Genomic DNA, 22,963 nt, shown 5'->3' on the forward strand with positions numbered 1-22,963 from the left:
CTCAGGGCGTGCAGGTGGAGATTCAGGGCGACCAGGAGGAGTTTCAGGGCGCGATTCCCCACGATTGCGGCGCGCTTCAGCTCTCTCGTTTCTCTCCATTGCCCTTTGATGATTGTACGGCACGCGTACTCCGGCCGGAAATCTTTGTCTTCGTTGTGGCACCTGAGGCAAACTGTCATCAGACAGCACACCTTCGTCTAGCTGTTCTCCGTTTTCGTTGGCCTCTTCATCGGCACGTATCTGAATGGAAACAAATGCCATAATTTTTATGACGTCAATTTACTTGTAAATTTTACTCTACAAATTTTACCTGTATGTTGAAGGTTTTTCGAGTGGTCTCCAAGAATTCCCGGATTGTCAATTGACCGTCCTCAAAGCGCTCTGCATTCCGGGCAATTTTTCTATTTCTCTTTCGCTGGTCCTTTGTGGATCCTCGGCCAATAACTTCCCCATTTCTGCCGCCTCGAAATCCCGAGACTTCGATTCTTCCGCTTCCTTCATTTCGTCTAATAAACAAAAATAATTGGTAATTCAATTTACATTAAAAAGATAATAAAATTCTTACCAATAAAATCCCAAACATTTAGGTGAGCATGGACACAGCGTTTATTGAACCACCTGTGCCATGCCTCGACGAAATTATTGGTTCTCTGTTCCCTTCCGAAACAGCTAAATTTTTCTGGGGTCACGGTACCCAACCAATAGCCCGTCCAGTATGTGTATAGGGAGGCGATTGCCCGCCGTACCTCGCCAGATTCACGTGATAAACGGCGCCTATGTGAGCGTCTTATGTCCTAAATAATGTAAGTATTACAAGTAAATAGTATTAAAAAAGAAATAATAATAATAAATACCTGAAATCCCTCATAGATTTTATGAGGCGGCAGGAGAGCAATACCTATCATTTCTTGAATGATGTGGGCAACGACACCACCGCTCCGGTAGCTAGTGTTGAGATTTAGTTTTCCTGCTTTTTTAATTATGGCCTGCCCATAATGGAACCAGCATCCCCTTGGTTCCGCACGCAAGATAAATTCCGGCACAGCACCCATCAGAGCAAGCTCGAAGTCAGAAATAACTTCTACAATTGTGATGGGTGCATGGGGGAAGCGCGCTTCATACGCCTGAATAATGAGTCGAATAACGGCATTGTACAGGTTGCGCGTTTTTCTTGTCATCAAGACAAACGCCAGCGGAAATGCCTGAAACAGGTAAGACAAATTAGTATTTATCAACCGACTACCTTATATATATTGTTACCTTATTGAAGCATCCCACATGGACAGTCAATAACTGGTAAAATAGCCCCGGTACTGTCCTGAACGTGCCATCCAGGTGCAGTACGGTGGACTCCCCAAGCTGGCTAAGGAGGATCGGGAATAAAAAAACAAAAGCCACGCCTGGAACCTCATCAGCCTCGTCAGAGTGAGCCGTTCCATGGAAAAATTGTGCGCCACGTATGGTTTGTCTAATATGGTACGTCTAAATATTATGCGGTTTCTAAATTATTTATCTATTTTCTTACCCGAATTCAGGATGAGTCTCCATAGACTCCAACATTTCCTGAGTCGTCGTAGGTGGAGGAGGCTGGTTAGCCCTCTTTTCACGTTGAATTCTTCTCTCCAGCGCTGGGTTAAGAGCGATTCTTGCTTCTGGATGGACACTTCTAGCTAACTCCAAGATCTTTTTAGGTCCTTGTCTCCCCATTCTCGGCGTGCGAGCTATCGCCAAGCATTCCTGAACCGCAGCTGCTCGATGCTGTTCGCGAAATGGAGGCTCATGATTATGCACTCCTGTTTGAGTGTAAATTCCATTTCTCATGGATATTTTGCAATGGCACCCACCAGTTTTTCGGTTCATGTACTCTAATATTAGTGTTTCCCGTCTAACATAGTAATATTAGGTTTATCAACTATCTTTTAAAAAAAATTATTTTACTAACCTTAACTCTTTTTTGTAGAAGATGAAGCCACACTGCGTATTGTACCTGAAAGAGTTCTTTCTAGTTCCGGGAACGACGGACACACGAACCCTGCGTGCTGCATTGGCTTCCGCCATTGTCACTCAACTTTTCAACACAGAGATAAGCACTCAACTGACTTCATTTTTTGATTTTTGGATCACTTTCTCACGAGGATTAACCCAAATGACCTTGACTTATCCCAAGCCTTGACTGACCTTACACAAGTATGAGCAAATCGCCCTTTAGGGCGAATGAATCAATATTCTTCCCACGGGAAAAAAGTTAAGTCTAAAACTTTTTCAATTCCTGTCCAATATCACCATGTAGAAGTAAATTATTTCCGTATTTCATATTTCCATACATTATAATTGTTTCCTATGAAACTTTGATCTAAATTGCAATTTTAGGTGGTGGTGCTAGCATCAATCACGTTATGAAATGGAAATGGAGAGTTTATTGAAGGTACAACCTTACGCTGAAAGTTTTCTTGGCAGAAAAAAATAAATCATTGTGTGCATGATGTACCTATTAAAGTAAAACTGGGTTCCGCTTCTCTGGTTGGCATAGATTTTTCAACATTGTTTAGTTAAGCTGTTTGTTAGGTTCATTCCCCACGAGATACAAAATGTTTTTTGCTTTTTGTGGTTGTGTAACGGGTAGCTATGCACACCCCCTAAACAGTTATAGAATGGGACATATGGCGGTTTCAAATTTCTTCATTTAATGTTTGTGCCTGATGATTCACAGTTAAAATAGCCCAGACATTACATGATATTTGTTATGTTGAGAGTAGTTACATGTGCCGCTTGGGTTTTGGTTCCAGCTTGGCTGTCGTAGAGAAAAAAAAATCGTTGTTTTGCCCGCATCTGGTGATCATGAACTTACTTCGCGACGATCAAGTGTCATTGAGAACAGGGCTTCCTCGATTTTCTGTCACCAGTTTTACCAGTCAGCCGTCGGTACAATGTCCCAAAGAAATCTTTCGGGTTGGGGTACAAATCTTGTATGCATGTTGCTTCCTGATTAAACGACCACAAAAATAGCGTAAGAAAAGAAAAAGAAAAAACAAATCCTTCTTCTATGGATGGTTGTAACGAGCTTTGAATGCATTAGAGTGAAGCATTACGGAAACAAGCTTAGGAGAAGAAATTAACAGTTAACATTATAGACTTATTAGTCGGTGAAGCATTAAGTACGACGTACTGGCACAGACGAAAAGGCATGCGCTTTTTGGTTTCCTTTATAACCCCGACTTTTTCCCTTGGCAACAGGACGACGAAAAACAGAGGGAATCGCGAGTAATTATGAAGAACCCAGAATTAATAAGAGAAAACATTTTGTCTGAATCCCATTGATTCACTTCTATTTTTATTACGTTCCAAACTGCAAAAATATGGTTGAATTCACCAGTCGAAGAAAATGTGGCAAAAATAAAGCACCTCAAACAGTGGAATTTAGGGTCAATAGTTTTTTGCACTCTTTCTTCACTGTGCATCAGTTTTCGTACGCTGTTTAGCGCTGCTTTGTAAGTCTGAGCTCCCGTCGATGATATCCTGTTCTCATTTGAGATGTTGAAAGGAAAAATTGTTTGAAACTGTTACTTTAAAAAAATGCTGGCATAAATCTTACGTACCGGGTTTGGAATAGATGATAAAAAATGCGAATAAGAAAACATGTAGCCAAACGTGAAGAGCGTGGTTGGCCAATTTCTCAAACACACGACGACTACACTAAGGATGGCTCCAGTTACGCTCAGCCATCCGTCGTAATACTAAAAGAAAGCTTAAAGTTATAATAATTCTTTTCAATTGAGCTAGTTTTAATACCTCTCTCTAAATATAGGCCTCCATCCTAAAGGCTCTACCAATTCAATATGGAACGTTGAAACATTGATGAATCTGTAAACAGTCAATGAGAAATTGGAGATGGAGTATTGCGTTTAGCTCGGCGATAATAATGCAACCATATCCACGCCCAAAAGGACTCAATAGGGATATGTTTAATCCTTACAAAATGCCTGGAACAGTGTTGGTGCAGAGATGAGACTGGGCAGAGAGTACAGCTGTAGGTAGCCGCTAAACAACCGGCAAAAATCAAAGAACGGGAAATCGAAATTCGTTCAGTAACCTGACTTCAATTCAATCATTAAATTGGCGTACCTTTTTTAAAAAAAATTAACATCTTAAATAGTGTATTAACATCTTTCTTAGAAACGGTTTTGGAGTCCTCATTCACACATCTCACCATATACCTTATTTCCAGCATTTCATCAATACGAGAACACTGATGTGAATCACATGATGAATCACATAGTGAATAGTCCATTACATTATCTCCGTTTCACCAAACTTTGAATTCCTCGCTGCAGTTCCTTCATGAATTTCATTTCAGATTCAACTTCAGTAATGAGGACTATCCTACAAATGCTTGTCAAATGAATGCTAACTAAACTAAACCACTGTTATCCTTCTAAATGAACACTAAATTTAAGTAAATCAATATTTGTCACAAAGTAATTCTTACATATTGCTGTTGAGGCTGCATGTGGATATGTGCAACATTCCTTCCACTTCAAATAGGTGCTTCCTAGCACTGCCATCCACTGCCAACTGAACAAACACACACAACCCAAACAAAAATTAATGAATCTTGCTAACTATTTACAAACAAATAGCTAAAAATTAACACAAACCTACACACAATAGTAGAGTTCGCACTGAGCCTTTGTAGCGAGAGGACGTGCCACACCGTCTCACAGTGACACCCGTTACCTACAGTAGGCCCCAGGCAAATCATCAGCCTTCCGGCCACAACCTGTCTACCTCACTAGCGTCACAGCTCGTTGTCCCTACCCCCCCAAGTGCCTATTACATCAGAACCGAACCACGTGTTGAATCCATCATGTATCGCTCCAATCTTATGAATAACCGCAGCCCACCCCGTAAAAAACCGTGCAACGATGAAATCAACCTTCCACCAGTGATTATCAAACTAGCGGATGGTAAATCGAGCTTCAAAAACATCTCCATAGCCGAATGAAAAAGGCTACAAGACTACATCATCCAACATGCCGGCGATCCCAAGGACTCTACAGTCCTTACCGGTGGTGACTTAGCAGTCTATGCCCACAACGAGGACCAACAAACCAGCCTACTCAGCCTCAAAGAACTGATGAATAGACCAGTGATCTGCTCGCTTCCCCTCAGCTCAACAACCAACAGAGTAGGTGTTATCTTCGGCGTGCCAACGAGTGATACAATCGAAGACCTGCAAGACGCCCTAACTGACCAAAACGTAACCCACGTAAAAAGACTGCCAATGCGGGGAAACCCAGAAATGCCATCGGAAACTGTACTCCTCACTTTCTCAACGCCCCTACCACCCAGAGTGAAGATAGCATCCCTAAGCTTCCAAGTCCAGATATCGGTCCCCAACCAATATAGATGCCTTAAATGCTGGCGACTAGGCCATACAGCAGCGAGATGCAACGCCACGCAAAGTTGCTACAGAAAATGCGGGAGACAACACCCTCTGGAGCAGGACTGCGTCACAAGGTGCGTTAACTGCCCCAGCCCATCTCACGATTCCAGCCACTACGACTGTCCGGCATACCTGGAAATGAAAAAGATTCTGAAAATGGCGTATTTGGAAGGCATCCCAGTAGGGGAGGCACGCAAGAGGGTTTCTAACCTTACGAGCATATCAGCCCACCGATCGGGTCCACCAACGCACCAAGAAATCGCTCGGACACCAGAGATCAGCCAGCTTAAGGCCCAATTAGAGGCGGTTCAGGAGGAAATGAAGCAGCTCAAAGAGTCAACAATCCCACAGATGAGCAAGGAGATTGAGGACCTGGCCGAAGACCTGCTAGAAACAAAAGAGAAAATAGCAAACTTTAATCAACGCTTTGACACCCTGGAAAAAAAGTCAGTCATTAAATGCAAACAACCAATCGCTCAGGTTCGACAAGCTAGAACTAATGTTAGCCAGCATGACGGTACATCCCCAACCAACGTCTCTGACCCATCCTATAACTGCGGTACATCCAGAAGCCTTTCTCTCAACAGCAAGCCGCCCATCAGGTCACCCACTTCCACGGCGACAAGAGAGCCGCATGCTCAGCGATCCGCTCTCACCATGGGAAAATTCACTGACAGAAGACATGGACCACAGCTGCAGCCAATATGACTAGTTTAACCAATCCGAACTTCAAATGCCTACAATGGAATGTCAGAGGCCTGATAAAAGCAAAACTAGAAGAGTTTCGAAATTTTTTGTCCTTGGTTAACCCAGAAGTTGCCCTACTAAGCGAAACCCACTGGAACAGTGGATTTGCTCCTAAGTTTAAACACCACCACATCCTCAAGAAGGACCGCCTCAACAGATTGGGGGGAGGTGTGGCCATCCTTATCCGTAAAACACTGCACTTCACACCTATTCATCTACACACACGGGACACCGTTGAAGCTATCGATGCCAGCGTTATCTGCACAAACAAAAAACAAATTGACTTCATATCAACGTACGTCCCCAAAGGTGACTGCAAGATGGAAGATATAGAAGACCTACTGAACAGGACCAATGACTTCGTGATCGGTGGAGACTTCAACGGCCATCACTCCTTATGGGAAACCGATACCAACGAAAATAAAGCAGGAAGATCCATCAACGAAGCGCTAGCAAACAGCGACAACGCATGCCTGATAACCCCAGTTAACCTCAACACCCGCATAGACCCCGCCACTGGAAAATCGACAACGATCGACTTGACGTTCACATCACCAGCGCTAGTCACGTCCGCAACAACCATCCCAGGACCCTATATGGGCAGCGACCACCTACCGATAATCACCACCATTAACGCCGCGCCCAGCCGAAGTTCAAACCGCCCCGTAACATGTATAATAGACGAGGACAAGTGGCCCCCATGGAACCAACATATGGACGGGCTCCTCGCTAAACATAATTTCACCACAATTACTGACCCAGAAACGGCTTTTAAAACGCTCATGGATAGCCTCGAGGAAAGCAACGCTAAATACTTCAAAAAAACTGACCCAACAAGGCAACCGGAGGCATGCAAGGACCCAGCGCGACCATGGTGGAATGAAGCATGCAAGAATTTCGTAAAAGCCGCCCGAAGAGCCTTCAGAGAATGGAGAGAATCCCCCCTATCCCTCAGCAAACGCGAAAAATGGAAAAAAGCCGAAGCAGAGAAAAGAAGATCAATAATAAAAGCGAAAAAAGAAGCGTGGAACACCTTTGTCTCCAGCCTGGGCCCCAACGACAAGCCGAAGATGTGGGCATTCGTCAAAAACATGGCAGGCAAGGGCTCAGATTCATTCGCGGATGGCTGCGCTATCATTCTAAACGATACCGTGTACAGCACCCTCCAGGAGAAATCCTAGCTGTTCCTAGAGAACTTCAACAATATCCACCCGAAGAATATCCCCACTAATAGGATCTTCGAGGCCACGATCAGCAACACGATCAACTCACAAAGCCCCAACATACTCAACGACCAGATTACACCAGAGGAGGTCGAGAGAGCCATACCGAAATCCAGAAGCAACGCAACAGGCCTGGACAAGGACCTCATTCAAAATAAGATACTACAGAACCTAAGCAGTGCCAACAAAGCCCACCTCCTACACCTCTTTAATACACTACTATCAAACAAGTTTGTTCCAGCACAATGGAAAACAGCAGTAGTGATTCCCCTCGTCAAACAAGGTAAACCAACTGAAGACCCGAACTCCTACAGACCAGTGTCACTAACTTCATGCCTGGGCAAGACCTTTGAAAAAATCCTATCCAACCGACTTCACTGGTATCTGGAGACCAAGTGCGCCATCAATGTCACCCAGGCAGGATTCAGGAGAGGGTGTAGCACGGCGGACCACATTGCCCAACTAGATAGCGACGTCAAGCTCAGCTTCAACATGAAACAATGCACTGTAGCAACGTTCCTGGACATTAAAAAGGCCTATGACACAGTTTGGATACAGGGACTGATCTACAAGATGGCAAAGATTGGGGTCTCAGGACCCTTCCTAGGCTGGATCCAAGAATTCCTGTCCGGGAGGAGTATGTGCGTCAGAATAGGAAACAATACGTCCCAAACCAGGTCTGTGGAAAATGGAGTACCCCAAGGGGCTGCCCTCAACCCAATCCTATTCAACATCATGCTGATCGACTTTCCTTCATCCACGCCTGAGACAAGAATCCTACTCTACGCGGATGATGTCACACTATACACCCAAGCCAGACGCCCAAAGGATGCAGAATTAACACTTCAACCGGTGCTCGACCGCGTTTACCGGTGGGGTCAGAAGTGGAAATTCACATTCGCTCCCGAAAAATGCGCGATGATGGTGTTCACAAGAGCCTAAAAGAGACGGAAATACCTGGTGCGACTCCAAGCTAAGCCGCACATCAACTACGTGGCTAACCGTGTAAAAAAACAAGACCCTATGTATGCAATAGCCTGGTCCGCAGCGTCACGGACTACGGAAATATAAGAAAAAAATCGTGCGTCATTGGCAGAACGATTCTAAGAACCATCCTGGGGACAAGACAGTCTACGCCGATCGAGATTTTATATGGGGAGAAAAAAAAAAAACCCCACAAAAAAAAAAAAATTTGCCCCCAAAAAAAAAAAAAAGGTAAAAAAAAAAAAAAAAAAAAAAAAAAAAAAAAACCCCAAAAAAAAAAAAAACAAAAACAAAAAAGTGGAAGCCCAGAAGCCCACCCCGGCCATAATCAGAGGGCACTTGGAAAGCAAAGGGATCACCTTATTCCCACCCCAATCCGAGGTACCATCCGAGTACAAACACCCACCTCCCAGTAGACCTCCACCTGGCAGAACCGCTTGGTTTCCCTTGAGCAAAAAGACGGCATTAACATGCAGAGCTAAAACAGTAACTACATTCGCCGCCCTCAACCAGGGAATTCCGGAATCCACAATAAGGGTCTACACTGATGGCTCCAAATCGATGGACACGGACCCGACGACAACGGCCTGCGCTGTCTACTCCCCGACTTTGAATTTTGAAAACGCCTGGACGCTAACCGCAGGCACCAGTGTCTTCTCGGCAGAGCTAATCGCAATCGCCCAAGCGCTAAAACATATCTACAACCTAGACGATCACCCCCTCGAAGTGATGATTTTCAGCGATTCCAGCTCAGCAATAAAAACCATAATGTCAGCAACCCAGACCAACAACGAGGCGGTGAGCGACGCACGTGAGACGATAGCTAGCCTCAAATCGAGCGGAACAGCGACCTCCATAGTATGGATTCCGAGCCATACATGGATAGAGGGGAATGAAAAGGCAGACAGACTGGCCGCAACAGAATGCACCAAACAAAATGGAAACAAGATCGCAAACAATCTTTCAGCCGAGGAAATAATATCCCTCACCAAAGCTAACTGGAGAGACGACCTTCTCTCCACCCTACGACAGTGCCAGAAAAAATGCATCCAAGTAAGAACAAGGTTAGGCGTCATCAAATGGCACCAACACAACAACAGGAAAATATCAACATGCCTGCATAGACTTAGAGCTGGCCACCACTATCTGAACTCGTTCAGGTACAGAATCGATCAAGAATCCGACCCCAGCTGCCGACACGGGTTTGAAGCAACAGAAAACAGTCAACACCTTCTGCTCACGTGTCCAAAACACGAAAACCACAGAACGAGACTACGCTTATTTCTATCGGGAAACCACCTCCCGTTCGAGGAGGACACGATCCTTGGTCTAAATCTCGCAATAGACCCCAGAACACAATTCAAAATCCGCAACCTACTCGCTAATTTCCTGGTGCAATCAGGAGTCATCAACTCAATCTAGGTCCACGAACCAATCTAGCCTAAAGCATACAAACAACAACAACAACAACGAAAAAAAAAAAAAAAAAAGGGATTCTGAAACTCACAGTGTTCTGCCGAATAAAGTTCTTTCGAATAAAAAACGTATTCTGAATAAGAATACGAATAAAATCTTATTCTTTATTTCGAATAAATTTTTATTCGATTTATTCTTATTCTTTATTCTCGAATATTTTTTACCTGTATTTTATTTTTATTTTTTATTCGATTATCCAAAATTTAAATGGAAAAATCGAATAAAAAATAAAGTTCCTCTAAGTTTAAAAATCTTTGTTTCCGCTAGCCGTTGCTCTTTTGTTTGGAGTTATTTTTTCCGTTTAGCCATTGAAAATGTCATGAGGCCAATAATTGTCTGCTACTAGCACACTCTTGAATTAGTGATACTACTTCTGGAAGAACTTAAAGTATAAAACTAAGCTGTTACGTTTACGTATTAAAGTGTATCAAATCTTGCAACTGGAATTAGGCATTTCGGTAATAAAATTATCAAATAATGCCATTTATTTTTATAATTGAATGCTAATACAATAGGGCTACTTGAATTTTGAATAGGTGTGACTCGTGTGAGTGTAAGACAGGTGTGAGCTGTTCAGGAACGTGGAGTCATTTGACTGGAAGTGTAATTGGCTGATTGCTTGTCATCATGGCATCAGTTTCAACACCAAGACAAGCTGGAAATAGTTCTGAGTATGATTCAGAGGTTGCCAAAGGTATATCTCCAGAGGATGATTCAGATGAAAGTTCAGCTCTAGATAACTATCCCGAGTCTGAAGAAGCAATTTTACCAAACTCTACTGCGCCAAGTGCTACAGCTGTATCCGAAGATGAATCAGATGGAAACAAATGGTACAACAGTTTAAGTTTGTCATACTTTACTTTTGGAGCTCAACTGAAGAAAACACGTCCAATGCCACATGAAAATATTAAAGGGCAATGCAAGAAGTGCAACAAAACTGTTTCTGGTAGGATTTCTTCTACGACTAATTGGATTAATCATCTTAAAAAGGTAACATACCTCCTAGATTATGGCATCTTATTTACTGATCTAATTATGATTATATTCAGGCACACCCTACACTTCATACTGGTTACATAAAAGACAAAGAACTGAAGCGAAATCTAGATCCCTCAAATCCTGTTCCTGCTAAAAAGATAGCTGGAAGACTAAAGCGAGAAAGAACAAGACAATCAAAGCTTGAATTTAAGTCGGCCAAAACACCATCACGTTTGCCAGCATTTCTTCAAAAGAAAATAGATGTCTTGATAATGAATTATGTCATTAGTAATGCCAGACCGGTGAGTACCGTCGACGACACAGCTTTTATGGCCATGATCATTGGTCTAAATTCCAAAGCCAGTGTTATGGGGGCCAAAAAGTTGAGAAGAATGATTGAAAATGAGCGAAAAGTATTTGAAGAAGAAGTAACTGCGGCCATGAGCTCGGTTGCCAACGTCTGTCTTACTGCGGATATGTGGTCAACGACTCACCGTAGCTGGATTGGGATGACATCCCATTGGTTACATGAAAAAACTCTGGAGAAGAAATCGGCGGCGCTTTGTTGCAAGAGAATCAATGGTCAGAAACTAAATGTTATAATTGAACTATGCCCAAAACTAACATTTTAATAAATAGGAAGCCACACGTATGATCTTATATCTGGACTTATTGAAGAACAGATCAACAAATTCAAAATTGGTGGAAAAGTGGTCTGTATTGTTACAGATAACGGTGCCAATATAAGAAAGGCAGTGAGATCGATGCAGGATTGTGCAGAACAAAGAGAGAATGCTCGTCGACTGGATTCCATGGAAGCTGCGAAAGCTAAACGGCAAGAAAAGGCAGGGAATAAATCTGGGAAAATCAAGGCTAAGAAAGTGAAGCAATCAACAAGTGAAAGTGAATATTCCATTAAAGCACCGAAATACTATATGCCATAATAATTAATTTGTATTTTTGTATCTCAAATGCTAGACAATCCTTCTAAAACCAACGAATCAATGATGGAAGTTGACGACACCGAAACGGAGGTCGATGACGATATGGTTTATTTAGATTTGGATATTGAATTGGATGAGGACTTCATTGAAAATGAAATGCGAGAGCTATCAGTAGCCGAAATTCTGAAAGAAGTTGTGGTAGCAGCAACATATGACTATGATATTCCTGCTAAACTATGTGAGGACATCCCATGCACCTCGCATTCGTTAGACTTAGTAGCAACCGTGGAATAAGTTTTTGACGCTATTCGACCAGTTACTTTCAAAAGTAGTCATGAATAAGCTTTTGGAAAACTTAGAAAAATATGGAACTTGAGTAATAGAAGCATTCAATCGTCCGAAATTATTTACAATGACTTGGGTAGGCATTCTCTAATATTAAAGCTATTTCTAAAAACAATTTGCTTATACTAATAGTTTGTTTTCTCACGTATCACAAATTACAGGTTGCCAACTAAAAACTCCTGTAGTTACTCGCTGGAACTCGGAGTACGATTCCGTTATCTTCATAATGGAGCAAGATCAAGTAAAACTTGACGGAGTTTTCAAGAAACTGAAGCTCGTACCTCTGAACGTCGGTGATCGCATACTCTTGAAAGAGTATCTAGCTGTAATGGGTCCCATAGCTATTTATCTTGATGTGATGCAAGGAGAAAGGAACACCTATCTGGGATGCGTGATCCCTTGCATAACAAAGATTAAATCAGCTATAGCAAACGTGACAGATATCGCTCCCAATGGCTATGGTGCAAACATTCGACGTGGACTTATGAATCATATAAACCGGAGGTAAACACTTTGCCACATTACTGACATAAGTTCTAGCTTTACTTTTCCGCTGCCATAAAGATAAAACTTTCATTAAACTTTTTTTTTACGACTAAAATATAGGTTTGATCCCATTTTAAAAAAGGAGTCTTTCATGCTTGCAACTGCCCTCCACCCACGCTTCAAACTCAATTGGATTCCTAAAGAAGACGAGGAATTGGCCTCTGATGTTCGTCGTCTTTTGGAGCAAAAACTTGAAGAATTATGCCCTTTAGATTCAACTACAAATGTCAGGGCCCAAACTAAAACAGATGATCTTCTTTATATCCCATCAAAAGCTACCCCATATATGAACGAATTAGATTTGTTTATGGTTGACCCGGATATTAATTTGGAGTCACTTCACAAATATCCACGGATCAAAGCTCTTTGTCTTCGATTCAACACAGCACTTCCGTCAAGCGCTCCTGTTGAACGCTTGTTTAGTGCAGGTCCGCTTATTTTAACTGCAAGACTAAATCGTCTATCTGACGAATTCTTTGAAACGCTGTTAATCTTGAAAATCCACAAAAGTGTTTAATTCGATTTGGACTTGTTTCAATATTTTTTCCGTTTCCGTTTTCTACTGTTCCATGAATCTGGATTCCGTTGATTTTGAAGTTTTTTTTGTTTGATTTGATTGGACTGGCTGTGTCACCAAAATAAAGAAATCACTTGCTTAATTATTTACTTTTAATTGTTTTTAATTTTATGATTCAAAAATCGAAACATCATCCTTAAATTAAGAAAATCATTAGAATTTATTTTATTCGAAAATTTATTCGAAAATTTATTTGAAATACGAATAAAAATAAATTTTATATTTTTATTCTTTATTCTTTATTCTTCATTTTTTATTTTTATTCTTTATTCTTATTCTTTATTCTTATTCTTTATTCGATTCAATTTTCATTTTATTCGTATTCATATTCAAATAAATTTTTTCCTTATTCGGCTGAACACTGGAAACTCACCATCTAGTTGAGGTGACCACGACTACTGCCATCAGGAAGGGAACCAGATCCATGCATCCCAGAAAGGCGTTACCACTGTCAACGCAAGCAATGGACTATATAAAGAAAAAAAATAAAATCAGTATGTTGTCAAACCAAAACCTGTAACAATATACCACCAGCCTCAATGGACTCACAGGAGTAGCAACGCACAGAGCCAGAACAGCAAGTCACTAGCAATATTTCACCCCCTTCAAGTCAAAGCAATCGACCAACCTAAGAAAGGAAAGAAATTAGCACTCCATCAAAACAAAAATTAGAAATATATACCACCAGCCTCTCACATGGCCATTCCGGCAGTAAGCAACAGCAAGAAACAGCCACAACGAGCTAGAACGACGAGCCACAACGATGAAATAAGCCCAAGGAAGATCGTCACGGATACGTTGGTACACGACTGGAGTAAACTTTCACAATTGGAACCAAAAACACTCACCAAACAGCATCGTCACAGCAACAAACAACTCAATCAAGATCGCCTGCAAGAGGAAAAGTAATTATGCATCTAAATAGACGTTATCCTAACTCAATCCAAGCGAATCTCCCGTATCACAAATACCACCGTCGTGACGCCTTCAACAAATCCAAGAGACTGTCGCACTAGTACTAGTACCCCAACGCTACCGCCAGAGCACCTCCCAGTACCAACGAACACCCATCTACTCCAGCCTCCAGTACAATCCACGTCCGCCAGATGACCGAGAGGCAATACCAAAACAACATCGCTGTATCAAATTAAAACTACTCTCCTCCCTCCCCCCCACCCCCCAACTTAAATGTAATAACCCAAATGCCGCCTGCGTACGCCGGTTCGAAAGGGCTTCTCTGCGTAGAAGCCCAGTGCTGCACAACCAGCACAGCACCCATTTCTAATACAATACAATACAATACACACAATAGTAGCAGCAACATTCGATAATATACAACGTTCAACTAAAGCACTGACAAGGGAACTGGTGTCGACTACCACTGCGACAGATCGAAGCTGGGGGGGCTGGTGTCGGTTGATACTACGACACTGGCCCCCCCTTACTTGAATGATTTTAAGAGAGGGGGGCCTGGTGTCGTATGCCTACACGACAAAGGCCCCCCCGCTTCTATTTCCAGGGGGGGCTGGTGTCGCCCTCTTCGCCGACTGTAGTCCCCCTTGCAAAAACGGTGGGGGCCAATGTCGGGGGGGACTGGTTTCGGGGGGGCTACTGTCGGGGGGATGGTGTCGGGGGGGCTACTGTCGGGGATGGTGTCGGGGGGCTACTGTCGGGGGGCTCGTGTCGGGGTACCTTCCGGGGCCACTGTTGGGGGGTCCAACTCCAATGTCCGCATGCCATGGCAACCGGTTTGCCTTCTATGGCAATCCGTTTTATCCGCAAAAAAATTTTTGTTTTGTTCCCCCTTTTTTTTTATGCTTTGTCCATCTAGCGGTCACAACTTTAAACCCCCTTTTATTGTCTTGTAGACAGACCAGTCTTACAGAGCTGCAAATTTTCTTTGCAGGAGTACGTAATAAGACGTAAATGCTATGCTGTAGTTAGTTAGTTTATTTTATTAACATTTTTGCAATTTCATAATATAATACACATTCTAAGTAGGGCTGTGGCCCGGACCAAATGGGACGGGTTTTTTCTTAAAGGGTTAAAATTAACGGGTTTTTTTCCTTAAAGGGTTTTGAACCGGGTCGACGATCCAAAAAAAAATGTCCCGTCCCGCTTGACCCGTGGGTCAGAAAAAACAACCCGGGTCGGGTCATGTCCCGCGTAATTATCGGGTCAAATGCACTTTTCTTCTCTTCTTTTCAGTTTCGTCATCAGACTCAACCATTACAACGTTTATATTTGGAAAACTTCTTTTTTTGCAAGCAGCATCGCCTGATTGATAGGATTTAGGTACATTTGGACGTTTTCTGCGAATGGTGGCCAATTTTCAAAACGATTTTTTCCACTATCCACAATATCTTTACATTTTTTTACAATGAGCTAGAACTTGAAGTAGGAAAGCATAGCATTTTAGCATAGTCTCCAGCAGTTCAAAACTATATGTGATTTTGTTTGGCATAGAATTGTGTAAAACTGGTGTAGAAATTGTGGAAAGTGAAAAAATTGTTTTGAAAATTGGTCACCAGTCGCAGCACTATATTGAGACAAACGTCCCGAGGCGCCTGTGGGTTGGTGACTTGGTGGGAGGACCTAAATTCCCAAGTACGCATAGAGATACCCCGATTCCTGACCGTTACTGTAGATTGCTATGTTTTTAAGCTATTCTGCTTTGTTGACTGTATCTTAGCGTAAGAGTTAAAAGCTTCTTTGTCTTACTACTAGATGGCGCCACATCTCGGGTTAGCCCGAGAACCCCTTGAACCGTACCAAAACCCGTCCCGAAAAAAAAAATGTCTTAAAGGGTTTCCTTTTATCGGGTTTTTTTTTCCTTGGCCCGGGATCTGACCCGGGTTTTCATGACCCGGGCCACAGCCCTAATTCTAAGCTTGTTGAAAATTATTTTGCAATGCCATGGCAATAACGCACTCAAATTAAAAAATTATTTCTGGACTAAATTTCTGCGGATTCACACAAACGTGTAGTATACTAACAATGTTTGCTTTTGCTTCAATTATTGTTTATTTCTTAATTATTCTTTATTTCTTCCATTGTTATTTATGCTTTTTTTCATTACAACATTCGCCAGCCGGATAATAGTGCGCGTGAAAGTGAAATTCTTTCGTCGTTGATTGCACATGCGTGTGAACATATTATGGTGATTCTGACTGCATATTTCGATTCAGCGTGAAAAGTTGAGTCAAGAGTGTAATTTCCATTCATTTTGGCGGCAGCCTGCGGGATTTATTTTTTTGCGATCCATTTTTTTTCCAGAAAAAGTCCGCCCTGTTAAGGTATGCGAATTACTGTGCTTTTTCCTTTTTTTAAAAAATTTGTTGTAAACTAATAACTCCTGCAGGCTAGCGCTGAACTACCGCTGGTGTCGTGCTACCACACCACACCAGCCCCCCACATGCCCTGCGAAATTCAATCGAGATCCAGTTGAGGTGCTTTCCCGTTATTTCATTACATCACAATGTTTCTTAAATGTTTCCGTATTGATTACAGCGGTTCTTCGGCATTTCTTGGCAATTGACGGCCACCCAACATGCACTTCTTGACTGCATCTCTTCCGCATACTTTCGTTGTATAATTCGTCTACAATGGACGTAAATGGAGGGAATGCCGATAAAGAGGAAAAATACTGTTTGTTAGTTGAATATAAAGATTGTCTGTTGAAAAAATTTAAAGAAGACAATGCAGCTTCCAGAAGCACAAGAGAATCCCTTAGAGATTTACTGTTAGAAAAACTGAGCCTACGTTTTGTAGAAGATATCGAAGACGAACCTGCAGAAGTAGGAATAAATGAAGAGAATTGTAATGAAGAAGTTAACGAAATACTGTCAGACGAAACATTGGAAAACATCCATAATGATGCGTTCGTATTAGAAGATGAAGAAATTAAGGATGTTGATCTGAATCGTGATGCTATGGTGTTTGGAGGTACAAAGAACCAAGGAATCTACGATATGGTTGGATACGTGTTGTATAGTTGCTGCCGGCATATCTTGAAATGCCAAGACAGCAAGTCTCTTCTTGAAACCGAACAACATTTAATCCCAGAAAATTTATTCCTAACAGCAGATCATACCACCAGGAGGAGTTATGGTGGTCTGAAATATTCATCGATTGCCATGTTCAAAACTTTCAAAGAAGTATAGAAAATTGTCTCAGGCCATTTCCAATCTAACATTCATTATTACGTTAGGAATAGCTATGAAAAGTGTTTTGTCAAAGATTTCAAAGTTAAATTTAATTAATATTAGTTGTGAAAAACATCAACATGTTTTACCTCATCTAGTCTTCAAATACATTCAAATCCGTTTTCACTTTGAAAGTAAACGAGTCCGTAATCCTGAATTGTCAAAGACAAATTCCAGGGGTAAGGCTTTTGGAAAACACGTTAGATTTATTTGATAATTCTCGTTAATTTCAGTATCCCGTCCTATCATTTGCAATCCAGAAAGAAATAAAGATCTCAGGCATAATCACAAATTTACAAGTTTTTTTAATGTTTTCCTTCAGCAGACAAATACTCAGTGTTTTTTTTATTGTTTTCCCACAGCAGACGAATACTCAATATGTCAGTGAATGTTTCCAAAATGAAATCGGTGGACCATGATCCACAGTAAAGTTAAGGCAGAAGCCGCTGGGAGCACTACGGTCTACATGGGGTTTTTGGTCTCAAAGCCTTACCGTTTGTGTTGCAGGCGCTCGTTTACCATCCTGTATACTATGCCCTGGTTCCTCCACTATGGCTATTTTCCCTCTCAGAAAAGGGGTATCTTCTTGCGGGGAATACTTTACAAAAAAGCGAGGGTTTTGGGTCAGGGTGGTCGGGGCGTATGAGTGATTTTCTGCCTGGTGGGACTGCCATCTGTCGAAAAATGAGTTTCTGCGTGGAGAGTGAAACAACACACCCGCAAGAGGCGCTCCCACCGGGCGGAAAATCAATCTTTCGCCCCGATCACCCCGACCCAAAATTCCGGTTTCATACGGCGGTTTTATACGGTTTGTACAACACAGTAAGTCGGAAATTCTATTTAATACGAGTTGTATTTTTTTAGAAATCGCTGCAAAAACTTTCTCAATCATTTTTTACCAATGTTTTCAATAAAAAATTCAATCAGTAGCTTCTTGGACACCAAGTCAACATCGTCGAGCAAACAGACTCTATACCAAGACCGAAAATACGAGGGCTTTTACAGTTAGTGGGTTAAGACTCATTCGAGCAATTCGAAAACCATCTTCATGCCCGTACCACATACGACAAACAATTTCTTGCAATAATTGCACTCAGCTCAGAGATAACCAGAGATTGGATTTCCCTCTCTGTAGCAGATATAAAATGTGGGGAAGCCATGGGGAGAAAAATAGCTAACGAAATCAACACTGCATTGTACACGGACAACACAGTTTTATTACCAGGCATTGTCAAAATAGTAATACAAAAACATTTTAACATCAAGTTTTAAATAATCAAAGGCAATCTTCATCAGTTTAGGAGAATGGAAACAAATCCTTTAAGAATTGTAAAAACAAATATTTAAAAATTAAAATAGGACGTTTTATTCGAATAACGAATAAATTTTTGAATAAAAATGGAATTAAGGCCATTAAAAATAGAAAATATTTTCACTAAACAGCAATCAAAATGAGATTTTTTCCGAACAAAAATAAAATTACTAATTCGAAATTGTATTCGAAATTATACAACTTGGAGTTACAACGAGTAAGAATAACGAATACGAATAAGGAAAATTTTTATTCGACGAATAACGATTAAATCGAATTTTTGCGTTATTCTATTCGCAAATTTATTCGAAAGTTTTATTCGACAGAACACTGGGAAATTCACGTTTGAAACTGCAAAACCGAGTTCAAACATCGGTAAACGGACTCAAATCTGAATTATTTCGAGCCATTATACGCCATTTTACTTACGTGTACAGGAGAAAGATGGCACCCATTCAGTTGGATTCACACCAGTTAGTGGAAACGGATCCATTGGTAATGACTCAAAGTATCTCCAGGTGATGACCGCTTATCAAATCTCTATCTAAATTATTTATCAAAATATTTTTTGTTTTGTCCCGGAAAAATGCGCGTTTTGAAAATAAGGCGAAAAAGAGGCGTGTTTCATGGGCGGTGAGTGGAAAGCATCAATCGTCTTGATCGATACGATTGTTAACATTTGCCGCAATGAAATTTACCAAATTATCGTTGAACGCAAAAGATCGATTTGTTTATAAAGTGTTTTCAATCGATCTTTTCCCATTTTTTGAATTTAAAGGCACGTAGACTTTAGACCCCTTCGACATAAGACCCCAGGGGGGTCGACCGTAAACCCCTACGTTAAGACGCAAGACCCCCAACATAAAAAAAATCTATATTTTTTTAATTAATGGACAACGCAAAACCCCTAGCCCCCGACGCAAGGTCCCTGTGTCTTTTTTTTATTTAATGTAACCCCTTCTTAAGACCCCGTGCCTTAAAATGTCTTCATATATTACTGACTTTAAGTCCCTGTCCCCCGACACAATGTCCCTGTATTTTTCGCCATTAAATATTATCCCGATTCAAGACCCCGTTTTCCAAAATGTGCCATTAATTCCTAACTTTATACCCCAGACACAAGTCCCCGTAATTTTTGCAAACGAAATATTTTCCCGACCAAAGACCCCATGCTTAATCATGTTATAGTAACATCTACTTGAAGCCCCGCTTTAAAACCCCCGAAATTTTAAATTTACCTATATTTATCGTAGAGCCTGCAAAGAAGGACTTCAAAGGGCCTATAGATCAGGCGGGGTCATAAGGAGTATCGTGAAGAAGCTAATTGCCCTCGCATTGCTACCGTCGAATTGAGCCTACGAAGGATTCCAGGCAAAACATAGTGATATAATTGGGTTTAATCCATGGAAAAATTTAACATTTTTCTCATTGCAGACTATAAGACACCGTACCGAAAATGCTCTTCTTGCCGAGAATTTTCCAATATATGGGAGGATATTGGTTCACAAACCAAGGCCCTGAACGTTTTTGCGTCTCTGGCGACGATCATCGAACCAACAATGAAGTTTAATCCTTTAATCGCTTGTTCAACGCACGTTGCGGTCCGCATCATCAAAATTTCTGGTCTTTCATACGTAAATTTTTACACATGTTTGCAATTTGTTTTCTAATTTTACTATAAATGCGTTCTTTTCCTCATTCACTAGAACATATTCAAGAATTTAATGAAAATACAGAGAAGGACTTCATTGCAATTCGGGCAGCACAGCAGATTTCGTCGACCACAACGTTTGGTAAACAAGCGACGCGACCGTAACATCAAGACCTTAACGGAACAGCTAACATCCGGCGCAATTCAGATATATGAGTTTTTCGATGTGGCGGGTAGAATTCTTCGAACCCGATCAGGTAACTCTATTCTCTGGCAATGGTTAAATTCAACTAGACTACTTTGTTCTAATCTGTTATAACAGCCTTGTTCTTTTTTTTTCTAGCTTGATAGAACGGCCGATGTACTGGCCCGTCCAGCGCCAGAAAATGACGATCTAGAGGGCCTGGCTGGTATAGTTGCTGAAGAGCCAGCTCCAGTTCATCGTCAACCTGTTCGTAGACGCCGGCTGTCAGCTGAAAATGTCGATGAACGGTTCGGCGCCGTGGGCGCCCAGGTCGAATCCTCATTGAAAATTTAAATGAGGGTAACGAGCCACTACGTCGACCCCGAGGCCGCCCACGCCAGTTGCAAATTCCGGGAGGAGCCTTTGCGGAGCTTGCTGCTGCAGAGCTTCCGGCTCCAAGACCTCGAGGTCGACCACGTCGCACTCCGGTTGCGGCTGCCGCTGCTCTTGGGGTTGTTGAGCCCGTAATTGTTACCCCTGCTGTTGTTGAGCCTGTAATTGTGGCCCCTCCTGTTGTTGCTGCTGACCATCACAATCCTCAGCCAGCGCACATTTGTGATACTTGCACCATCAATCCAAAGAATAAAATTTTTATTTCTTGTGGGCACACGGTCTGCCACCAATGTGCCGAGCAGCTTGAGAGATTTGCCCGCAATCCCTGCTTTTATTGCCGTACTCCAGTCGCTCAAATTTTCAATTAATTTCCCTGAATTACTTTTATTTATTCATCAGTATGATCTGTTTTCTTTCCTCATCTGACCCATAAAATGAAATTCGAATAAAAACAAATTTAGCTATCCGTAATCCGTTTTCTGTTCAATAACTTTTGCTAAAAATGCCTGGATGTATTAATGATTGTTTTAAGATCCTTTTAAAGGATATTTTAAAGCTGAAGTGTGCGATCTATTCTCGAGTCGGTAATCCCTACAAATGATGCCGCTTTGTTTAAGTGTGGCAGAAAAGATGGTTTTGAAAAAGAAAATTTTTTTAGGTAAATTTAAAATTTCTGGGGTTTTAAAGCGGGGCTTCAAGTAGATGTTACTATAACATGATAAGGCAAGGGGACTTTGGTCGGGAAAATATTTCGTTTGCAAAAATTACGGGGACTTGTGTCTGGGGTATAAAGTTAGGAATTGTTGGCACATTTTGGAAAACGGGGTCTTGAGTCGGGATAATATTTAATGGCGAAAAATACAGGGACATTGTGTCGGGGGACAGGGACTTAAAGTCGGTAATATATGAAGACATTTTAAGGCACGGGGTCTTAAGTCAGGGTTACATTAAATAAAAAAAAGACACAGGGACCTTGCGTCGGGGGCTAGGGGTTTTGCGTTGTCCATTAATTAACAAATACAAATATTTTTTTTATGTTGGGGGTCTTGCGTCGCAACGTGGGGGTCTAAAATAGACCCCCCTGTGGTCTTATGTCGAAGGGGTCTAAAGTCTCGCTCCCAATTTAAAACTTTGGGACTTAATTTTTGAGTGGTAAGTTTGGGACTTAATTTTTGGAGCAAGTTTTGAGTCTATTTTTATTGGGTTTTATAAAAATATTAAAAAAATATAATAAATTATGGTTTTAAAAATCATTCTTAATGGTTAATAAATGGTTGTGTTCATTATTAGTTTTGAGATCGAAGCTTTAGAAATCGATCTCTTCCCATTTTTTGACAATGTTTTGATCGCCGGGCCCGGGCCTGGGCCGATTGATCGAAAATCAAATCAAATGTTTTGATCGGACGGCAAGTCTAGCTTCATAAAGTATACCCCTACACATGCCATTTCACGTTCCAATCATGTCGATAACGTTCTGGTGGATTCTGTGACTAAACTTGCTGTTCTTTTAAATATATTTGAAATGAAATTGAGAAATAAATGAAGAATTTTGTTTAATATTTGGCGTTTAAAAATTAATTGCAAAAATAAATAAACAATTCATTATTGTAAGGATGCGTTGCGTAGAATTTCACCATTGCCATCATCAAACCGATTATGACTATACATTCCGTTGTTCCCAGTATTATGGCTTATGCAAGTTATTATGTCTGAAAGTAAAAGATTCAGATTGATAAAAACGTACGTATCATGATAGTCCATGGTGCTGATGGCGGAGGAGCTAAAGCTGCCTGCGTAAGTAGACATGTATAATTTCGAAATATTCTCACTACGCTAGCGTAACAACAACGAGGCTATTTTGAGGCTTAGTATAGAGGCAGGTAATATTGACTTAACATGTAATGATTTTCCAGGTGTAGTGTGACAGCTATGATTCGGCGTTCAACATAATTTCT

The 22,963-nt window shown here is 41.4% G+C and overlaps 4 protein-coding genes and 2 long non-coding RNA genes across 7 annotated transcripts; 3 read left to right on the forward strand and 3 right to left on the reverse strand.

Moving 5' to 3' along the window:
• Window positions 1–1,239: 1,239 nt before the first annotated feature.
• Window positions 1,240–2,058, reverse strand: LOC123474674. Its single transcript, XM_045177073.1, has 4 exons — window positions 1,943–2,058; window positions 1,719–1,885; window positions 1,526–1,628; window positions 1,240–1,468 (listed from the first exon to the last, which is right to left on the reverse strand). Exons 1-4 carry the CDS (start codon window positions 2,056–2,058, stop codon window positions 1,240–1,242), a joined length of 615 nt encoding a protein of 204 aa, XP_045033008.1.
• Window positions 2,059–3,323: 1,265 nt separating this feature from the next.
• Window positions 3,324–3,925, reverse strand: LOC116927806. Its single transcript, XR_006648939.1, has 3 exons — window positions 3,790–3,925; window positions 3,597–3,734; window positions 3,324–3,516 (listed from the first exon to the last, which is right to left on the reverse strand). It is a non-coding gene; the product is annotated as an uncharacterized LOC116927806 (long non-coding RNA).
• Window positions 3,926–6,147: 2,222 nt separating this feature from the next.
• Window positions 6,148–7,371, forward strand: LOC116927486. The gene has a single exon (XM_045176165.1). It carries the CDS (start codon window positions 6,148–6,150, stop codon window positions 7,369–7,371), a length of 1,224 nt encoding a protein of 407 aa, XP_045032100.1.
• A 1,372-nt stretch (window positions 7,372–8,743) lies between these two features.
• Window positions 8,744–9,887, forward strand: LOC123474319. Its single transcript, XM_045176264.1, has one exon. It carries the CDS (start codon window positions 8,959–8,961, stop codon window positions 9,817–9,819), a length of 861 nt encoding a protein of 286 aa, XP_045032199.1. The 5' UTR covers window positions 8,744–8,958; the 3' UTR covers window positions 9,820–9,887.
• Window positions 9,888–12,306: 2,419 nt separating this feature from the next.
• Window positions 12,307–13,345, forward strand: LOC123474320. Its single transcript, XM_045176265.1, has 2 exons — window positions 12,307–12,644; window positions 12,747–13,345. The coding sequence occupies exons 1-2, from the start codon at window positions 12,367–12,369 to the stop codon at window positions 13,201–13,203; spliced, it is 735 nt and encodes a 244-aa protein (XP_045032200.1). The 5' UTR covers window positions 12,307–12,366; the 3' UTR covers window positions 13,204–13,345.
• Window positions 13,346–13,535: 190 nt separating this feature from the next.
• Window positions 13,536–14,362, reverse strand: LOC116927796. Of its 2 annotated transcripts, none has more exons than XR_004396773.2 (3): window positions 13,946–14,362; window positions 13,813–13,891; window positions 13,536–13,731 (listed from the first exon to the last, which is right to left on the reverse strand). It is a non-coding gene; the product is annotated as an uncharacterized LOC116927796 (long non-coding RNA). The 2 variants fall into 2 exon arrangements; XR_004396771.2 differs by having other exon boundaries at window positions 13,792–13,891.
• Window positions 14,363–22,963: the final 8,601 nt, after the last annotated feature.

This window comes from Daphnia magna, linkage group LG7 (assembly GCF_020631705.1).
Source record: "Daphnia magna isolate NIES linkage group LG7, ASM2063170v1.1, whole genome shotgun sequence".
NCBI lineage: Eukaryota > Metazoa > Arthropoda > Branchiopoda > Diplostraca > Daphniidae > Daphnia > Daphnia magna.